This window comes from Delphinus delphis, chromosome 10 (genome assembly GCF_949987515.2).
Source record: "Delphinus delphis chromosome 10, mDelDel1.2, whole genome shotgun sequence".
NCBI classification, from domain to species: Eukaryota; Metazoa; Chordata; class Mammalia; order Artiodactyla; family Delphinidae; genus Delphinus; species Delphinus delphis.
Genome location: NC_082692.2, coordinates 68363193 through 68382381, shown reverse-complemented (window position 1 = coordinate 68382381; position 19189 = coordinate 68363193). Strand labels below are relative to the sequence as shown.

At 39.0% G+C, this 19189-nt stretch overlaps 1 protein-coding gene across 3 annotated transcripts in view; it reads left to right on the top strand.

The window, feature by feature from the left end:
* Positions 1–19189, top strand: part of SFMBT1 (Scm like with four mbt domains 1) — a 126081-nt gene that overhangs the window by 88896 nt on the left and 17996 nt on the right. For 2 of the 3 annotated variants that reach the window (XM_060022681.1, XM_060022682.1), the window contains 8 exons: positions 1725–1965; positions 5595–5735; positions 8511–8599; positions 11758–12004; positions 12706–12800; positions 13309–13410; positions 15306–15456; positions 17872–17954. In XM_060022681.1, the coding sequence (XP_059878664.1) occupies positions 1725–1965; positions 5595–5735; positions 8511–8599; positions 11758–12004; positions 12706–12800; positions 13309–13410; positions 15306–15456; positions 17872–17954 (1149 nt within the window). The remainder of the gene's footprint in view (positions 1–1724; positions 1966–5594; positions 5736–8510; positions 8600–11757; positions 12005–12705; positions 12801–13308; positions 13411–15305; positions 15457–17871; positions 17955–19189) is intronic. The other variant, XM_060022683.1, reaches the window with a different exon arrangement.

Below are 19189 nucleotides of genomic sequence, written 5' to 3'. Positions count from 1 at the left end.
ACTATTCATATAATTATGAGAATATTATCAGTAGTCTTCCAAAACTGTGACCTACCCAGAGTGCCTACTATGAGGAGCATTAGAATGGATAAATTATGGCATATTTGTATAATGGAATACTATACAGGAAGGGGAAGACATAAAGTACTGTTACATGCAACAGCACAAATGAATCTCATAAGCAATGTTGGACAAGAGAAGCGCCACACAGAAAAACATTCATACTGCATAATTTTGCTAACATAGTCCTGTAACACAGGCAGTGTTAAACTGTAGTGTTATAATTCAGGATAGTGATTACCTTTCAGGAGTACAGCAGGTTAGTGATTAGAATGGGGAAGAATTTTACACAGAATGCGAACTTTCCCTCTCTGGCCTCTCCTTTCCAGGAGCCCCCTCATTTTCTAGTGGTTATCATGGCCACATTGCGCTTAGTTGTCATGTCTCCATCGTCTCCTCCAGCGTGGGACAGTTCCTCATTCTCTCTCTGTCTTTCATGGCCTGGATACTTTTGAAGCGCATATCATATACCAGTTACTTTGTAGAACGTTTCTCAATTTGCGTTTGGGTTTTCTCATGATTAGCTTGAGTTTATGCATTTGGCAAGAATGTCATAGAAATGATGATGTGCTTTTCTGGTATGATATCAAGGGTATATGATATTGATGTTTTAGGACTGGTGATGTTAACTTTGATCCGGTAGTTAAGGTGGCGTCTGCCAGATTTCTTCACCGTCATGTTACTGTTTTCCCTTTTGCGACTAAGAAGAATTTTGTGGAGAGAACCTTTGAGGTTATGCAGATATCATAGTCGTCATAGTCATTTTGGCATCCACACCTCTGATTTCAGATCAACACCACAAGATTCATTCTGGTTTTACCTTCTTCTTTTTAAAATTTTATTCTATTTTTTTATTATTATTATTTTTGGCTGTGCCGTACGGCATGCAGGATCTTAGTTCCTTCACCAGGGATTGAACCCATGCCCCCTGCAGTGGAAGCATGGAATCTTAACCACTGGACTGCCAGGGAAGTCCCATTCCCCTCTTCTTATTTTTACTTCTTTCTCCCACAGTGAGAAACCTGGCTCTCATTATCCATAATATATTTATTTAATTTTAGTATACACATACAGGAATTCCAGAATTGCAGACCCCTAACTTTGTGACCATATAATTTATCATCTAAATTAGGACACTTTTGGGAGAGTTAAGAGGCATTATTATTATTCAAGAAAAACGGGTGTAAACACAGACTGTTTTAGGGAAACTGGGAAATATGGCTCCTTTTGTATGATACATATTATACTAATTTATTATCAGTATAACTTATTTTTGTCCTTTACCTTTTCTAGCTTCATAAATTTTCTTTTGAATGATCGAGAAATCACTCTTGAAAACTTAATGTGTTGAAGGTTGTTAAAATGGTGAACATTCAGTGATTTGTATACTTAATAGAAAGCATATTCTATAATCATAATAGACTGCTTTGGTGGAATATTGAGTTCTCTTAAAGCTCCTTCAGAGTCAGATGGAACAGAGCAGCATTGCTAGTCCCTGTTTTGTTTGGATCACTCCTGTGAGTTAGAATTGGAATTTCTCAGGTTTCCCTTGAGAAGATTTTATTGCATTTAGTGCTTCAGAATTGTAAGTCTTAAAGAATGTTGGCCAAAGAAGTATTCATTTGAGATGTTTTTCTGGTGGTTAATAACATTTCCCTGTTCAGGTGGACACACGTTTGCAGAATGGATTTGCTCCTGGGATGAAACTGGAGGTGGTTGTGAAAACCGATCCTGAAACCTACTGGGTTGCCACCATCATTACCACCTGTGAGCAGTTGCTCCTCCTCCGCTACGATGGCTACGGGGAGGACCGGAGAGCAGACTTCTGGTGTGACATCAGGAAGGCTGACCTCTACCCCATTGGGTGGTGTGAGCAGAATAAGAAGACCCTCGAAGCCCCGGAAGGTAATGCGATACTTCGTATCAAGGCATGATGTGGTATTGATGTAGGAAAATTTGGGCTGTCCACAGTCTTAAGGTTTTCAGTTTCCCAAGCACATAGGTCTACCTAACTTCTTTGGGTTAGCATTTTGAATGACAGTATTTATAAGGAATAATTTACATTTCCCTTTAAAAAAAATTATATTCTGTGCTCACTAAGCTTCAGGCTTTTATGACATTCATAGGAAGTATCTGTTGCTTATAATCGTGTAGGTCTGTGAGGCTCTCTTAAGTTTGAGACTTGTAGGTCTGGTTGTCTTTGAGTACGTTGGGCCAGATTGATTCTCTTTCTGATTTTATCGTCCTCCCTCTTATGACCTACAAGCAATCTGGGACCTGTGGACCCTTAGAATAAACCAGCTGAAGCTCGCTTTCAGGAAAGAGCCCTACTGGGAGTAGAATCCAAATTAAGTAAGACAGAGACAATAGGACAAAAGACAGAGAAGGGGCATATAAATGTGCAGAAAGGAAAGACAGACCTTAAGAAAATTCCAGACCTTATATGCTTTACTTTCAACTTCTTATTTTTTTTATAATTTCAGATTTACAGAAATACTTGAGATTTGCAAAAATATTATAGAAAATTCTTGGGGACTTACTGCCAACTTTCCCCAAATGTTGGCATTTTACCACATTTACTTTGTCCTCTCTCTCTCTCTCTCTCCCTCTCTCTCTCTCTCTCTCTCTCTCTCTCTCTCTCTCTCTCTCTCCCTCACACACACACACACACACACACACACACACACACACACACACACACACACACACAGGCTTTTTTAATGAACCATGAGAGTCAGTTGTACATGTGATTTCCTTTTACCCTTTACTTCTAAAAACAAGGACATTCATGAACACAATAAAATAAAATCAGGAAATTAACTTTGATACAATACTGTTATTTAATCTATAGACCTTGTTCAGTTTTTATCAATAATGCTTTTATAGTAAAATGTTTCTACAGTAAAAGAAAATCCTGGATCATGTGTTAACATTCATTTGTCGTGTCTCCTAAGATTCCTTTAATCTGGGACAGTTCCTCATGCTTTCTTTGACTTTCATGACTTTGACATCTTTGAAAGGTACAGGCCGATTTTCCCAGGAACGTTCATTATGTCCTGGGTTGAGTACTGTTCATTATTCCTCATGTCTTTTCCTCGTCCAGGATTCAGTGCATTTAGCTGTCATATCTTTCTAGTTTCCTTAACCTTTCTTTGTCCTTCTTGGCGTTGACGTTTTTGAAGAGTACAGGCCGGCTATTTTTTAGAATGTCTCACAATTTGGGTTTGTCTGATGTTTACTTAGATTCAGATTGTGCACTTTTTTTTTTTTTTTTTTTTTGCGGTACGTGGGCCTCTCACTGTTGTGGCCTCTCCCATTGCGGAGCATGGCTCCGGAGGCACAGGCTCAGCAGCCATGGCTCACGGGCCCAGCCGCTCCGCGGCATGTGGGATCTTCCTGGACCGGGGCACGAACCCGTGTCTCCTGCATCGGCAGGCAGACTCTCAACCACAAGGGAAGCCCAATTGTGCACTTTTGGTAGGAGAAATGCAGAAGTGATGCTGTGTCCTTCTGGTGCATCATATCAGGAGACACATGCTATTGGTTTGTCCTGTAACTAACTTGTGATATTAACTTTCATCACTTGATTAAATTGGTATATGCCAAGTTTTTCCACTGTAAAATTGCTTTTACTGTTTTTACTTAGTAAGTATCTTGTGGGAAGATACCTTGAGATTATGTAACTATCTCATTACTCTTCAAACTTCACCCACTATTTTTGGCATCCATTGATAATTTTTATCTGAAACAGTTATTACTCTAATGATTACCAAATGGCATTTTCTAATTCCTTCTTCAGTTCATAATTGGCTTTCTACTATAGAAAGAGCTTTCTCTTTTCTACCATTTACACACAGGTATTTATGTATGCATGTGTGTATTTATGTATCTATGTCAGTATAGACTTATGAGTATTATTTTATTCAATGGATTATAATCCTTACTATCATTATTTATTTTGATGCTCAGACTGTCCTAGATTTGGCCAGTGGGCACCCCTTCAAGCTGGCAAATGTGTCCTTTGCTATGTTCCCATTTTTCTTTGAGTAGTTTCTTGTTCAGGAAACTTTTCCCTGCCTCAGCCCTGAAATCAGCCATTTCTCCAGGGAGCCCTAGGTTTTTTTGTTTTGTTTCATTTTGTTTTTTGAAGGATGGTATTTAGAAATGTAGAGTCCTGGGTTATCGGTGGGCTTCTAGCTTGCCCTTAACATTCTGTGAAAAAACAATGTAAGAGGAAGCTCTAGAGGCATGAAGCTACCTGGCCCACTATCACATCTTAAGAGTATAGGAAAATTCACCTCATTTAAACATGAACAAGAGAAAATGATTTCAGTTGAGTCTCATACAAGGTCAAGTTAGGATAATTTAAAAAAGAGGAAAAAAGGGTAGAATAAAATCCTTCCAGAGCAGGCTTCCCTGGTGGTGCAGTGGTTGAGAGTCCACCTGCCAATGCAGGGGACACGGGTTCATGTCCCGGTCCAGGAAGATCCCACACGTCGCGGAGCGGCTAGGCCTGTGAGCCATGGCCACTGAGCCTGCGCATCTGGAGCCTGTGCTCCGCAACGGGAGAGGCCACAGCAGTGAGAGGTCTGCGTACTGCAAAAATAAATAAATAAATTAATTAATTAATGTTTTTAAAAGAAAAGAAAAACAAATGAAGAAACATTAGCTTGAGAATTGTTAGTGAAACACTAAATGTATATATGACTGTAGAACTTCAAGCTAAATGATTGTTGTAAGAGAGACAGTATAGTATATTAAGGCTACATGCTCTGACAACATAAATACAGTATAACTATAAAAAATATGCGACCACAGTGGGGCGAGCAAGTGAATACAGTGGTATAAGCTTACTCATCCCTCCTCCCCTTTTAAAACAGGTTTATTGCCTTTTAAGAGTTAACTGGGAGTAAAAGGCTATTACCTGAAATGAGATGCTGAAAGAGAGGAAAAGAAAGACATTATAGCTAACTTTAGTATTGTTTATTAAAAAAAAAAAAAAAGAAATAGAAAATAGTCCGAAAATAGAGAGGACTAACATTGTTATATAAAGATATTAGTAGGGGCTTCCGGGGTGGCGCAGTGGTTGAGAGTCCGCCTGCCGATGCAGGGGACACGGGTTCGTGCTCCGGTCCGGGAAGATCCCACATGCCGCGGAGCAGCTGGGCCCGTGAGCCATGGCTGGTGAGCCTGTGCGTCCAGAGCCTGTGCTCCACAACGGGAGAGGCCACAACAGGGAGAGGCCCGCGTACCACAAAAAAAAAAAAAAAAAGTAACCAGAAGAAATAAAAACACAAACCTTTCTAAATGCCAAAAGATAGATTTTAAAAAGAAAAAGTATATATTTAAATAAAATAGATCACAGTGAAAGACTGTACACATACACAAGCAATTTATGTAATACTTAACAATATGACAGAATTGAGGTCGTATGTTTTGGTAATATAAATAAATGTTAATGGGCTTACTCTTCTATTAAAAGTAAACAATTCAGGTTGGCTCACAAAATAAAACCCACTTCTGTGCTATTACAGGAGACATACCTAAATGGAGATATTCTGAAAGAATAAACATAAAAGGATGGACAAAGATACATAGACAAATGCAAATAGAAAAGAAAGCAGGAGTCTCAGTCTTGATATCTGACAAAGGTGGAATTCAGATCAGAAAGCACTGTAAGAAACAAAGAAGGGTACTTTATTATTATTTTTTAATTGAAGTATAGTTGATTTACAATGTTACATTGATGTCAGGTGTACAGCAGAGTGATAATCTCTTGGTTCATCCATGTTGCTGCAAATGGCATTATTTCATTCTTTTTATGGCTAAGTAATATTCCTTTGTGTGTGTGTGTGTGTGTGTGTGTGTGTGTGTGTGAGTGTGTATATATCACCTTTCCAAAGAAGAGTATTTCATAATAAAAGGTGCAGTCAGTCATTAAAAAAAGAAACAGTGTGGGTCCATGTACATATATCCAAGGAATGGTCTCCAGATATCTTGTTATATGAATAAAGAAAAATATGTATTGAATGAGGGAGGAGGAAGATGTATGAATGCGTGTGTATGTGTGTGTTAACTTTGTTTTTTAAAACTAAAGGAATCTTTTTTTTTAATTGAACTATAGTTGATTAACAATAAGGAATACACCATTTTAAAAAGTTGCCTGTGGGTAAAGAAGGGAATAGGATGAAGGGGACAAGGTTAAAAGGTGGATTTTCTGAATGTACCTTATTTTGTAGATTTGAATTTTGAACCATGTAAATATTTTATATAACTTATAAAGCAAAATTAAATTAAAAAAAGCAATTTGTGGGGCTTGCCTGGTGGCACAGTGGTTGAGAGTCCGCCTGCCGATGCAGGGGACACAGGTTCGTGCCCCAGTCCGGGAAGATCCCACACACCACGGAGCTGCTGGGCCGTGAGCCATGGCCGCTGAACCTGCGCGTCCAGAGCCTGTGCTCCGCAACGGGAGAGGCCACAACAGTGAGAGGCCCGCGTACCACAAAAAAAAAAAAAAAAAAAAATTCAGAAGCAAGTAAAGAAACCTGTGTATGGAGCTTGTGAAGTAACTACCCAGAGAACAACTATTTCAGTGACTTTCAAATACAGTAATTTAAATATATGTCCCTAATAAGGCTATGCCAAAAGGAACCAAAAAAATTGCCGAAGTAGCAACAATAACTCAAGCTGTTTTTAGTAATCATATTGTTGGTGGTAGAGTTGATGTTATTTTGAAATCATTATTTGTGTATTGTGGGATAAAGCTGGACTGGGGCAGGAAATGTATAAGAGGAGCACGGAACATCTTTTTATACCAAAAGTGAAAAAGAGATCAATAACTATTTACTACGGTTAAGTCAAAGGACTCAGGAGCCAACCTGAAGAGACCTCCTCTTCTTAAAGATGAGACACTTTGAGCATCAATAGGACAGTAGCTGCAGTGGCCTGAAACATATATGTGATTTAATCTGTAACTTCATGGTGAATCTTTTAAACAAAACCCTCATTGGTCGCTTTGGGACCAATGCTGGAGAACCAAATGATACCAAATGATAATTTTGAAGGCTGGTAAATACAGAGAAAGAATAAAGAGAATCAAGCATATATCCTGCCTTCTTTGTGTGATCAAATAGTAAAAGAAGAGAAATTTTTCTTTATAGAAGTATTTTGGTTAGTAAATGAAGAAGGGGTGATAGAATATCACCATTTTTAGCCCCTAATGAATCAGTATATGTATGTAGTGAACATTAAAAGCTGCTAACATCACAGAAGGAGAGACAACCAGAAAGAATGTGCCTCTTGATGGAAAGATACAACTCCACTTATGAAGTAATCTTACCCCCCACCCCAGAGAGTCAAATCTGAATTTGATCAGGCCTCTAGATCTAAATACTGATTTATAGAAAATGAAAAGGACAGTAGAGCAACTGGTTACCACAAGGAGGCAACCAGTAAAACCAGACTCTGAAAAACTCTATATAGGACAAAATGTTGAGTCTTAACAAATATGCTGCAAGAAGAAGAGGGAGTGTGGGGTATACGTACACATTAAAAGAGATTTAGTTGATATATTAACCATTTGCAATGTATGGCTCTCATTTGTATCATGATTTGACCAAACAAATTGAAAAAATCATTTTTGAGACATTTTGGAAAGTTGAACATGGACTAGGTATTTGATATGAAGGAATTATTGTAATTTTTAAAGGTGTGATGTTATTGTGGTTATACAAAAAGTTATTTTCTTTTAGAAATTTATACTGAGATTATATTAGATGAAATTACATGATATCAGGAATTGGTTTCTGAATAATCCACGGTTGGGTCACAGGGGGCGGGGGGAGTATGTGAGGATGTAGATCAGGGTTGACAAAGTAGCTGTAAAGGACCAGATAGTAAAATATTTTAGGCTTTTCAGGCCCTGTGGTCTCTGTCACAGCTGCTCAACTCTACCTTTGTAATGTGAAAGCAGTACTTAAAAAATGATGTTGGCTGTGTTCCAATAAAACTTTATTTACAGTAAAGACAACAGGCCAGATTTAGCCCACAGTTTGTTGTTTGCTAACAGCTCCTGGTCTAGATATAAAGGTTGACCATGAAATGACAGTTTTCGAAGCTGGGGATTCATTATACTGTTTTCTCTATTTTTCTATATATTTGAAAATTTCCATAATAAAAAATAAAGTAGTTCATTTTTGGGTAAAATTATACTAACAGGGAGTTGGGCCTATTCTCTTTTTTCTGGACACAACTCTTATTAAACTAACCAGGAGGTAGCTCTGTCTAGAGGAGGATTATTTTTAAGCTGTCAAAGAAGCAATATTTTGGGCTGTTAAATATTAAAATGACACATGCACCTCTAAACCATTTTCACTCGTTTAGTTTCTCTGTATTCTGCTTAGTTTAATTTCTGTGTGTTTTGTGGCTGACAGTATGATTCCTTCATCTAGGCATCAGAGATAAAGTGTCTGATCTGGATGAGTTTCTGCGACAGACCCTGATGGGAGCATGTAGTCCTCCTGTTCCGCTGCTAGAGGGCGTGAGTATTATTGCTTCCAGAATCAGTGTGGAAAAACCTTCCAATCTTCCTGTCCAAGGAGTCTTAAAATTGCATGCTCATTTACCACTCCAAGACAGATCAGCATTATTAGTACAGACATAGGCATAGATATTGGGGGGTGTAAACTTACCTTCAGAGGTTGCAAACTGGTGGCTTGCTCAGTGCATAAAAGGTTTTTGAATTAGTTGCAAACACATGAAAATCTAGTTTTCCAGATTCTTTCACTCAGTTGGAAAATGTGGCCATTTTGAGCTCTCACTTGGAACTGAGCAAGGGCTGACTCTACTTCAGCATGGACATTTGTAACTCCCACACCAGGTGACTTGAGACCCCTTTTCTTTTGCTCGGAAGACACTGGACCACCACCTACCTGCTTTCAGCAGTTCTTTTAAATTAGTATAGCTTTTGAGCTTGTTGGTGAAAATAGATTTCTTGTTTTTGTGAAATAAATTTATTGATTATGACGTTTCTAAGTTATATTTTGTCACTATCTGTCGTACCAGCAACATTCTTTGTATCATACGTGAAATGCAGTTTATGAAGGTTCCAATTTCTTTACATCCTTGCCAACACCCGTTATTCTCTTTTTGGTTGTAGCTATCCTAGTGGGTGTGAAGTAATATCTCACTTCGATTTGCATTTCCCTAATGACTAATGATACTGAGCATATTTCTATGTGCTTTTTTGGAGAAATATCTGCCCATTTTTAAATTGGGTTATTTATCTTTTTATTATTGGGTTGTAAGAGTTCCTTATAAATTCTGATTACAAGTCTAGATCAAGATATATGATTTTTAAATATTTTCTCCAATTCTGTAGATTGTCTTTTCACTTTCTTCATGGTATTGTTTGTAGAACAAAAGTTTTTTATTTAGATGTCATCCAATTTATCTATCTTTTTCTTTTGTTGCTTGTACTTTTGGAGTCTTATCTAAGAAGGCTTTGCTTAACCCAAGGTCATATAGATTTACTCCTATATTTTCTTCTAAATGTTTTATAGTGTTAACTGTTATATTTAATTCTGTGATCCATTCACAATTCCTCTTTAAACTTGATTGGCGAACACTCTGTTTCTAGGTGATCTTTATATTTTATATAGGCATACCTCATTTGATTGTGCTTCACTTTATTGTGCTTTTCAGACACCGCATTTTTTACAAATTGAAGCATTGTGGCAACCCTGCTTTGAGCAAGTCTGTCGGCGCTATTTTTCCAACAGTATTTGCTCACTTTGTGTTTCTGTGTTACATTTTGGTAATTCTCACAATATTTCAAACTTTTCATTATTATTATATTTGTATGGTGATCTCTGATCAGTGATCTTTGATGTTATTATTGTAATTGGTTTTTGTTTTGTATTTTTAAATTAAGATATGTGCTTTTTTTTTTTAGACAGTGCTGTTGCACACTTAATAGACTACAATATAGTGTAAACTTTATTTTTATTTTATTTTTTTGGCGGTACGCGGGCCTCTCACTGCTGTGGCCTCCCTGTTGCAGAGCACAGCCTCCAGACGCGCAGGCCCAGCAGCCATAGCTCACGGGCCCAGCCGCTCCACGGCACATGGGATCTTCCCGGACCGGGGCACGAACCCGTGTCCCCTGCATCAGCAGGCAGACTCCTAACCACTGCACCACCAGGGAAGCCCTAAACTTTATTTTTATATGCGCTGGGAAACCAAAAAATTAGTATGGTTCACTTTACTGCAATATTTACGTTATTGTAGTGCTCTGGAACTGAACCTGCAATATCTCAGATGTATGCCTGTACTCTGACTCATTTAATTACGTTTAGTCTGGGCCCGGCTAAACACTCAGTAACATTTGAATGAATGAATGAAATCATGAACAAATGAATTAATAAGTATCCTGCAGTACATTGACCTTGATTTTGCTGTTCTTATCTTTAGCTGTGAATGTGTTCCTTCATTTGTTCATGTGTTCTTTTTCATGTATATGAATATGTAAGTGTCATAGAGCAGTTCTTTTTTTTTTTTTATAAATTTATTTATTAATTTATTTTTGGCTGCGTTGGGTCTTTGTTGCTGCCCAGGGGCAACTCTTGGTTGCGGTGTGCAGGCTTCTCATTGCAGTGGCTTCTCTTGTTGCAGAGCACAGGCCATAGGCATGCGGGCTTCAGTAGTTGTGGCACACGAGTTCAGTAGTTGTGGCTCGCGGGCTCTAGAGCACAGGCTCAGTAGTTGTGGTGCACGGGCTTAGTTACTCGGTAGCATGTGGGATCTTCCCAGGTCAGGGCTTGAACCCGTGTCCCCTGCATTGGCAGGCAGATTCTTAACCACTGTGCCACCAGGGAAGTCTGAGCAGTTCTTATTAGGAAAAAAATGTAAGTTTGAACATTAAGAAATGGTTAAGTGATGATATTGGAATCAGCCTTTGTTTTTATTCTTTTTTCTAGCTTTTAATATGTATCTAGAGAGTGAGAATTAAACTCTTCCTTTCCCTCAGTGTAATCAGAACACTCATTGCATTCATAAGAACATCGTTGTGAAATGAGTAAAAAAATCAGAACTGAAATGCCATCAGCAGATAAGTGGATAAATTACTGCCCATGTATAATACATAATGTCAATAAAACAGATTAAAAGAATGAGGGAGATTTATATGTGCTATAATAGAAAGATAGCTATGAAATATTAAGTGACAAACACACATTGAAAAACAATATACATTTTTCAAAAAATACAAAAGAGAAAAAGATAGACACGGGTGGATGTTGACTTGTGTGTAGAAAACCCATTCTCAGAGAGTATATGCCAAAGCGTTTATCATGGTTCTTTCCTGGAGGTAGGATTGTGGGGGATTTTGACTTTTGTCATATTTGATTTTTTTTTAAATGATGATCATATTTGCTTTTACAGAGACTAAGTAATGATATTTTAAAAATTCTTTCTAGATGAAACTGTAATATAGTCCTAGAGACAGAAATCTTTCTTTAAGATAAATATTTTCATATCACCAGAAATAATACTATAGAGACTTGTATGATATTAGGCAGTTCAGTGCCACTAGCTTTGAATGGGTAAAAATATAAAGGTTAATTTGAGTTCATTTAAAACTTGATTTTAAAAATATTATGTTACCTCTCTTATATAATCATTTTGCTTTTTTACCTACAGCTCCGTAATGGGAGGAATCCTTTAGATCTCATTGCTCCAGGTTCCAGGCTGGAATGTCAAGCTTTCCAGGAATCTTTAAGTACTTGGATTGTTACTGTAGTAGACAACATTGGAGGAAGGCTGAAGCTGCGTTATGAAGGACTTGAGAGCTCTGATAATTTTGAACATTGGTTGTATTACTTGGATCCATTTCTTCATCATGTTGGTTGGGCTGCTCAACAGGGATATGAGCTTCAGCCCCCATCAGGTGAGGAGCAATATAACATTTTTCTTTTAATATTACATTATTGTTTATTATATTTTTATTAATATCTATGAGACTGAAAAATACATTATTCTGCATATTATGGAAGCCTTTGTTAGTTTACATAATAGAGATATTGAAAAAATGTATATGGAGTAGTTAAATGCCTTTTTTTTTTTTGGCTTTATTGCCTTAGTAATTTGCCACACGTATTGATATACCTTCTGCTCCAACTTTTACTAACTTCTGCCCCAACTCATACTGATCCGTTACCAAAACTGAAGAAAAATTCTCTAGGTAGCATGTACATAGTTACAGGAGTAGGACAGGTCTTGAGTTCAAAGCAAATTGCTGATTAAAAGATATCCCAATAATATTAAAACAGGAGTTAATGTTTGAATCAATTTACATTCATTATTATGTGCCCCAATTTGGATGCTATATTATATTATTTTGTGGACAACAGCAATCCTTATGATCTTACTGTAGGTATTTTCACCAAACCACTACCCAGGTTCTGAACAGAGGAGACGAGGTACTGAAGTTAAAGTTATAGGTTCTCTGAATAAAGATGGTATAAGTGGGCTTGAACCCCTTCCTTTTCCCAGTGGAAAGTGACTTTTTTATGTGAATGGTTTCAGAGCAGTTATAAAATGTGTCAGTTCTCACATCACTTAAAGCATCCTGTCTTGTTTTAACTAAAGCCATCAGACATCTGAAAACTGAAGTTGAGTGGCAAGAGATCTTGGCCAAAGTGAAAGAGGAGGAGGAAGAGCCGTTACCATCTTACTTATTTAAGGTAAAAACAAAAATGTTGTAGATAGGTACTTATCTTCTCACAGTAGAGTAAAGCAATATGGGGGAGCTGCAAAGCATAAAATAATCCCTGGCGTCAGTGAGAGTGCTGTGATGCCTGAAGGAGGGAAGAGGTGTGAAGGCTAGCGAGAGTGATGATCATCCTTTTTTCCTGAAAGTAGTCCAGGTTTTTTCCCGAAGCGCTCTTAAAGCATTTTGAGTCTTTTCTTTTCTACTCTTAACTACATAGCCTTGACTTGTTATAAAATAAACTTGTTTTTTCTCTGTATGACCCTCGTGTTCCGAATGTAGAGAGTAGGAGTGCTTCCTTTGGGGTTTTTTTTTTTCCTAAATAATTTTTTCCAGGCTGGGAAGACAATTATAGGATTAGATTATTTACCAGAAGCTGGACAGTTCCATTATTTTAATTAAGAGTAGTATTCAGCTATATATGAGTATAAAATTAATGTGCAGATACTATATTTTATTCCCTCTTGGCATTTGCATTTCAGGATAAACAAGTGATCGGCGCTCATTCATTCTCTGTAAATATGAAATTGGAAGCTGTGGATCCCTGGTCTCCTTTTGGGATCTCTCCTGCTACAATTGTTAAGGTAAAATGGAGGCAACTCTCTTGGTAAGAATTCTTGTCAGGGTGACTGGTTTAGGAAATTGGTAGTGTTTTAATCTTCAAACTCCACTAATCCAACCCATTGTTTCTCCTAAGCTGTGAGGCTAGAATTAGTTCTGTGCACATTTTACATTTGTAATGTCTGGTTCTTTGTGGCCCATTCCTTTGTCAGAGCTTGGCTGCCCCAGCTAACCAAAGCCTGGGCACCAGAGTGGTGGGCTGCACATTCTTTGGGGCAGGCCTGGCTGTACATAACTATAGAGGAGATTTAAGCGGCAGGTGGCCCACGGTATCTGAAAAGTTTGGAGGCAGGCAGTGTCATCAGTGTCCAGCTAGGTGCAGGGCTCGTTGGGTGAGCAGATATGTGGGGAACAGTTGATTAGTGTCACAAGATCTGCCAGTAGGATTGCTCCAGCCATGGATTCCAGATCCAGACTTTAATCTTTTGGAAGACTGACAAAAGCGAGGTTCTTGTTAGAAGTAACCACAAGACCTGGGCAGGTTGTCAAGGCCCAGTTACTCAGTAACTAGAACTGAGGCATAAGGTAGAGGATTTCGTTTTAAGAGTAGAGCAGAAGCCCATTTACTGAAAGTAGAACCAAAAGTCACGTGTGACAAGAGGAATAGTTATGTGGACACTAAATCGTCTGACCTGTTGAGATTTAAATTTTCCTTACCTTAGAAGAAGATTATTCTTAGAACAAGAAGGGGGCTTCCCTGCTGGCACAGTGGTTAAGAATCTGCCTGCCAAGGCAGGGGACACGGGTTTAAACCCTGGTCCGGGAAGATCCCACATGCCGCGGAGCAACTAAGCCCGTGTGCCACAACTACTGAGCCTGCGCTCTAGAGCCCATGAGCCACAACTACTGAAGCCCATGCGCCTAGAGCCCATGCCCTGCAACAAGAGAAGCCACCCCAGTGAGAGGCCCATGCACCGCAACAAAGAGTAGCCCCTGCTTGCCACAACTAGAGAAAGCCTGCGTGCAGCAACAAAGACCCAACACAGCCAAAAATAAATAAAACAAAATAAATAAATTTATTTTTTTTTTTAAAAAAAAGAGTAACTTCACAAAAGGAGGGGGAAAAAAAGAACAAGAAGGGATTCTGAACTTGCAGTGGAATCAGAAGGTCCTTCCTGAAGTTGAAGGGTAGGTGGTAAGGAGCCAGGGGAGTTTAATAAAACCTTCTCTTTGGCATTTGAAACTAGGCTAGGATCTGATCTAATAAACTGGTGTAGTTGACCCCTCACTGAGCCTGAACTAAGCTTTGTTTGGAGCTCAACAACTTGGATTTAAATCTAGGTTCTGTTTCTTCCTGTCAGTGTAACATGGAGCAGGTTATTTAACTGCTTTTTAAACTCAGTTTCCTTTTCTGCAAAATGGGGTTGATAATGGTACCTCGTTAGAGTGTTAGGAAGATTAAAGCTGAATTAATACAAAAAAAGTACTTAAACAGTGCCTGACACAGAGATAACATTTACTGAGTGCTTAGTAGTAGTATTAAAAAACACTTAATGTTACTATTAATGTGGCTATTAACTTTTGTAACACGTTCAGCTATGCCAAGGAAATGACGTGTGTGTGTGTGTGCACACGCATGCGTAAACATACACGTATTGGGATTGACATATATACACTACCATGTGTAAAACAGCTAGGGGGAACCTTCTGTATAGCTTAGGGAGCTCAGCTTGGTGCTCTGTGGTGACCTAGATGGGTGGGACGGGTGGGAGGGAGGTCCCAGAGGGAGCGGGTATATGTACACATATAGCTGATTGACTTCGTTGTACAGCAGGAACTAGCACAAGATTGTAAAGCAACTATACCCCAATTAAAAAATCAAAATTTGTCTATTTTATGTGTTAAATCATACATACAGGTTTTTGATGAGAAGTATTTTCTGGTGGAAATGGATGATTTGCGACCAGAGAATCGTGCACAGCGATCCTTCGTGTGTCATGCTGACAGTCCTGGTATTTTCCCTGTGCAGTGGGGTCTGAAGAATGGTTTACACATCAGTCCCCCTCCTGGTGTGTATTCATTCTTTTCTGACTTGTTTGCTTCAAAATGAGATTTATCAGATGGCTTTACCTGGATCTTTTGTCCCCCTCTCTCCTCACACCCAATCCTGTCCTTAATGTTTTGGGGGCCCAAGACAAGAGTAAACAAAGACCTATATTCCAGTATCTACATATTTAAAAGTTATAAATTAAGCTTAAAAACTAGTAAATAGGGACTTCCCTGGTGGCACAGTGGTTAGGACTCTGCGCTCCCAATGCAGGGGGCCCGGGTTCAATCCCTGGTCAGAAAACTAGATTGCATATGCATGCCACAACTAAGGAGCTGGCGAGCCACAACTAAGGAGCCCGCCTGCCACAACTAAGACAGGTGCAACCAAATAAATATTTTTTAAAAAAACAGAAAACTAGGGCTTCCCTGGTGGCGCAGTGGTTGAGAGTCCGCCTGCCGATGCAGGGGACACGGGTTTGTGCCCCGGTCTGGGAAAATCCCACATACCGCGGAGCGGCTAGGCCTGTGAGCCATGGCCGCTGAGCCTGCGCGTCCGGAGCCTATGCTCCGCAACGGGAGAGGCCACAACAGTGAGAGGCCCGCATACTGAAAAAAAAAAAAAAAAAAAAAAAGAAACCTAGTAAATAAAGTATGTCCTACTACCTTGATAAATATCTTCATAACATCCTGGGGTTCCATGCAGCTTCCTTAGTTCATTCCATCTGTGTCTGCTGGGAGGCAACAGGGGTGAGGGTAGGATGCAATGAGTGTTGGGAGCTGATTTATGAGAAGAGGCCTTAGAGCCAGAGTTAGGAGGTAGATTACTGATTTTTAGGTTTCTGGGCCTCCTCTTAGAGGGAGACTCTTTGGACCTCAGAGGGAGATTTATGGTCAAAAGTAGAACTCAGGCTGTAAGTAGGAAGGTAGCAACTCATTTTCCTCATGTTTGCAACTTTGCAAAATTTAATCTTTGACCCTTTAATCAAGGTTACTAAATATGACTTATTTGAGCTGAAATTTTAGGTATTTTTTTAACTTAGAGTATCTGGAAGTGTAAGGTGTTTATCTGATTTTTATGTCAGCAAATCAGATTATTTGACTGGCCGTGTATATACTTTATTGGTAAGCTCTTAGTAAAACATAGCTTCACTTTCTAAATGGTGATTGCTGGAACACTGGGCTGGAAGTGCTCTTTTCTGTTAATAAGAGTCACAGACTCTGAACCTTTGTCTTCCGTTCAGCCTTCATTCATCCATCAAACATTTTGTGGAATGTTTGCTTTGAGCCAGGCATTGGACTAGTCACGGGGGAAGCAAAAGTGAGAATGGCAGTTCCTTCAATGAGTAAATAGGGGAAAACCGTAACAACTCCCCAGGTTCTCCCTCATCAGTGAACAGACAGTGGGAGTGCCTGCCTGGTGGTGATGGTTGGGGGGACATACCTACAGGAGCAAGTTCTTGCTTTGCAAGAATGCTCTGAACATCCCAAGTTCCTTATCCTGCCTGCTGCCATTACATGAGAAGAAAAAAAAAATTAAAGATATCACCTCTCTCAGCATTGTTGTAGACAACTCAGCTGTCTTTGTAAATATCAGTGGAAGGAAAGTAGTAGATTATGTAATTAAAAATGGTAGTTAATTTACTGTCAGGAATTGAGGGGGAGGCAGAGAGAACATGGTGCCACTCTGAGGTGGGCAGAGGAGGTGACTGCATGGGCTGTTTGGCTGTAGGCTGGTGTGCTCTTGAGTAGCTTGCTCTGTGCCTGTGGTAAATTGAGCTCTGGGGAGCGGAGGTGAGCTCAGACACGGCGGGGCAGCCAGACTCAGTCCAGCTCCTTGCACAGAGCCGGTGCCATCAGGGTGTCAGGTTAGAAGGGCTTCTGCCAAGAACCTGTAGGCTTAAGCGGGGAATTAAGCTCAGCTTTTTTCCTGAAATGAATTCATGATTCAGCTTATAGAGCACTGAGATTCTATAGAACACGAATCTGAAACCTGTGCTGGGAATATTAGTAGTTGCTAAGACATGTTTAAGGGAATAGCTTTACGAAAGAAAAAAGTCTTCACCGATTAGATAGTGCTGTAGGTTGCTCTTTTCCTTTAGACCCTGGGTCTCTCTCCTTTAGAGGTGGGATTTATTAGCACAAATCAAATTCAGTCATAACTGTCTTAAATTCTTTTGGTAAATTGTCAGCAACTAATCATATAAAATATTGTTCAAATAAATGCCTAATTTGAAGTGTGAGTTTAAAAATTTATCCAGAGTTGCTCTATTTTATAAAATTAATACTTTGGATTTAATAGGGTGTTATTTCCCCTCTCTAAAATGATCGAAGTCCTCAAATTAGCAAAATTAGAAGTTGTGGGTGGACACCTGGCAGAGTGGCAAAGCCAGGCAGGCATGTGAGGTGTGAATCATTGCTCTTTTGTCCCTACCTAGGCTACCCAGGCCAGGACTTTGATTGGGCCGACTACCTCAAACAGTGTGGTGCTGAAGCTGCTCCCCAGAGGTGCTTCCCTCCGGTGAGAATCCTGTCCCCTCAGGGCCACTGCTTCTGGGCTGCTGGGGACTGCTGTGCTTCCCTTGCTGTAATGATGTTTACTCTGAAGCCAGTTCTCTCATGCAACCCCAAAACGCCTCTCGTTGATTGTAATAAAATGGTCCAAGGAAAATTTCATTTGCTGCGGAAGTTAATTTGTTAATTTAATTAGCTTAACAGTTTATCAATTTGGTTTTTTTTATTAGTTGAAATCATGTGAATTTAAAATTTTAGTTTATGATTAGTTTTGATGGTCCATTGATATGAAAAAATGATGAAATATTAAGGAGAGAAAATTATTAAACTTATTTATGGTTTACAGAGCCAAACAGCAGTAAAAAGCTTAGAACGTAAAACAACAGTTTCCTGCTCTGTCCCTTTCCATGGCTTCCCTTCCCAGAAGTATTCACTTCCTATTCTTCTCACTGTTTGTTTTTCTCATATTTATACTTCCTCACTTATAATTCGCGGCTATCTTTTGAGTTAATTTTAGATGTGTCTCTCAATTCTGTATTACAGTAAGTGAGTAATCTAGCTATTTTACCTTACCTTTCTCCTCTGTCTTACCTATCTGCTCTTCCTATTAGAGTGATATTACAATTCTCGGTTAAGTCTGAATTTGAGTATTTACATTATCATGGGCATTTAGGTGTTACTCACAGATTAGCAGTATAGTATTTTCTTCTTTTATTTGTCCTCAAGTTAATAATTGCCTTGTTTTTCATAGCCTAGTTTTCTTTGCTTATAATACTAGTTCTTCCCACACCTTCCAGTAGATTCTCAAAACTATTAGCGTATCAGGAAATCTGTCATGTCTAATATATATTTTTTAGAGACACCCCTCTTAGCAACCTCTTTTTAGACAGGTTACTGTCTTGGCTTGCCATGTAGTTTTAATTCTGGAAACTGCTCTGCTGTGTCACCGAAGGAATTACCTCTCCTTCTTCTTAGGACTTGGGATTCCTGTTTTATATGTCTCATGGCCTCTTCTTTTTTGGTTTACTCCCTTGTTTTGATGGAGCCTGTCTCTCAGTAGCTTCCTGAAATGGGATGCAAGAGATGTAAGTGTTAGTAGACTTTTGGTGTTTGAAAATATGTTCACTCTACTAACTTGACTGATCGTTTGGCTCAATGTGGAATTTTAGAATGCAAGTTATTTCACTTTAGAATTTTGAAAACCTCAGTTGTTTTCTACTTATAGTGTTGGTATTGAGAAGT